The following is a 2,212-nucleotide window of genomic DNA, read 5'->3' as shown; positions in this document are numbered from 1 at the left end:
CTTGAGATCATGACTTGAGCCAAAACCAAGGTTCCAATGCTTTTAACTAAGTCAGTAAGGAGCCATGACAAGTCTTGTAATTACATATATATTTGCAACACAGATTTTTTCCAGACATGAGTAATATTTCTCTTCTAATTTTAGTCCTTCCACTCTTAGCATAAAATAATTTAGTTACTATACACTGATGAATGGACTTATAACCACGTGTTGGGTAAATATGAAAAGAGCTATGTCTATATTTTTACAAAGCAAAGTCTCTGAATCACTCTTCTCAGGGCCCCTATCACCTCCTTATTTCTCAGGCTGTAGATGATGGGTTTGAGCATTGGGGTCAGGATGGTGTAGAAGACAGCCAGAACCTTGTCCTCTGTTGGAGATCGGAAGGATCTTGGGCGTAGATAAGTATAAGCAAAAGGCACATAGTATAAAGTGACCACAGTGAGGTGGGTGCTGCAGGTAGAATAGGTTTTCTTCCTCCCTTCTGTTGACCGCATGTGGCAGATTGCAAGGAGAACACGGCCATAGGAAGATGCAATGCAAATGAAAGGAAACACAAGAAAGAGGGTGGTGCTCACAAACACTGTGTACTCATAGGCCCAGGTGTCCATGCAGGCTAGAGTCAACATGGCAGGGACATCACAAAAGAAATGGTTGATGGTCCTGGATTGACAATAAGGTATGTGGAGGGCATATACAGTGTGGGCACAGGAGTTGACTGAGCCCATTAACCAAGATCCTGTTATCATCAACACACACACTCTTTTGTTCATACGAATGGAATAATGAAGAGGAAAACAAATAGCCACATAACGATCATAGGCCATACATATCAGGAGCAATGCTTCTGCACCTCCTAAAGTCAAGAACAAGAAGCTCTGAACACCACACCCAATAATGGAGATAGTTTTGTTTCCAAACACAAAATTGGAAACCATCTTGGGGACGATGGTGGAAATGTAGTTTAAGTCAATGAGAGAGAGCTGACTGAGTAATAAATACATGGGTGTGTGGAGATGTGTGTCTAGGAAGATGAGGAGAATCATAGACAGGTTGCCAAACAGAGCAATTAGAAAAATAAGAATGACGACAATAAAGAGGAATAGGCCAATTCTTGTTGGCGGGAACAACCCCAATAAGATGAAATCAGTTGATGTTTGAGTATAATTTCCATGGGGCATTGATAGGATTTTCCTAAAAGCAGACATAAAAATAAGTCAAATATAGAACAAGAAGCTTATTTTAATGTATATTTTTAACCATACTGTGTATTATTTAAAATGTTACAACTCTTTTTAATTGCCTTGGTTTTTAAATTTTTTATTTATTTATTTGACAGACAGATCACAAGTAGGCAGAGAGGCAGGCAGAGAGAGAGAGGAGGAAGCAGACTCCCCACTGAGCGGAAAGCCCGATGTGGGGCTTAATCCCAAGACCCTGGGATCATGACCCGAGCTGAAGGCAGAGGCTTTAACCCACTGAGCCACCCAGGTGCCCGTAAAATGTTACAACTCTTAAGTGAATGACTAAACTTTTCAATATTGGGAAAAAAAAAAAAATATATATATATATATATATATTTATTTATTTATTTATTTATTTTTTCTCCATCCAACTTAAGTAGAGCCTTGAAGCATCCTTCTGGAGCAGGAGGAATGGGACTGTCCTGGACGGATGCCACTGAAGATGAGAAAGATGAGAGACTGAGGTCTCTTCAGAGGATACAAATTAGCACTTTATGGACTATATATATATAGTCCATCATATATATATATATATATATATATATATATATATATATATATATATACACACACACACACACACACATATATGGAAACAAATTACCACTTTATGGGCTATATATATATATATATATCCATATACAATATATATAAAGAGATACAAAGGATCCATATATATATATATATATATATACATATATATATAGGGATACAAATTAGCAAATTATGGACTATATATATATATGGACTGTATATATATACAGTCCATATATAATCCATTATAGTCCATATATACATATATATATATATAATATAGACTCCAAATATATATAAAGTCTATAGTCCATTACCACTTTATGAACTCTATATATATATATATAAAGTCTTTAGTACTTAATTAGGTACTTTATTTTATGTATATTTATTTAATATCTATAAAATCTTTAGTATATTAATTTAGTACTTTA

At 35.3% G+C, this 2,212-nt stretch overlaps 1 protein-coding gene across 1 annotated transcript; it reads right to left on the bottom strand.

Annotated features, from left to right (window-relative positions):
- Positions 1-236: 236 nt before the first annotated feature.
- On the bottom strand, positions 237-1,181 carry LOC309861243 (olfactory receptor 2L3-like; the record flags this gene model as incomplete). The annotated part of the gene is made up of 1 exon (XM_082724029.1): positions 237-1,181. One exon carries the CDS (start codon positions 1,179-1,181, stop codon positions 237-239), a length of 945 nt encoding a protein of 314 aa, XP_082580155.1.
- Between the last annotated feature and the right edge of the window lie 1,031 nt (positions 1,182-2,212).

The sequence above is a fragment of the Mustela nivalis genome, assembly GCF_964662115.1.
Source record: "Mustela nivalis genome assembly, chromosome: 3".
Lineage (NCBI taxonomy): Eukaryota > Metazoa > Chordata > Mammalia > Carnivora > Mustelidae > Mustela > Mustela nivalis.
This window is presented reverse-complemented; position numbering and strand designations above follow the sequence as displayed.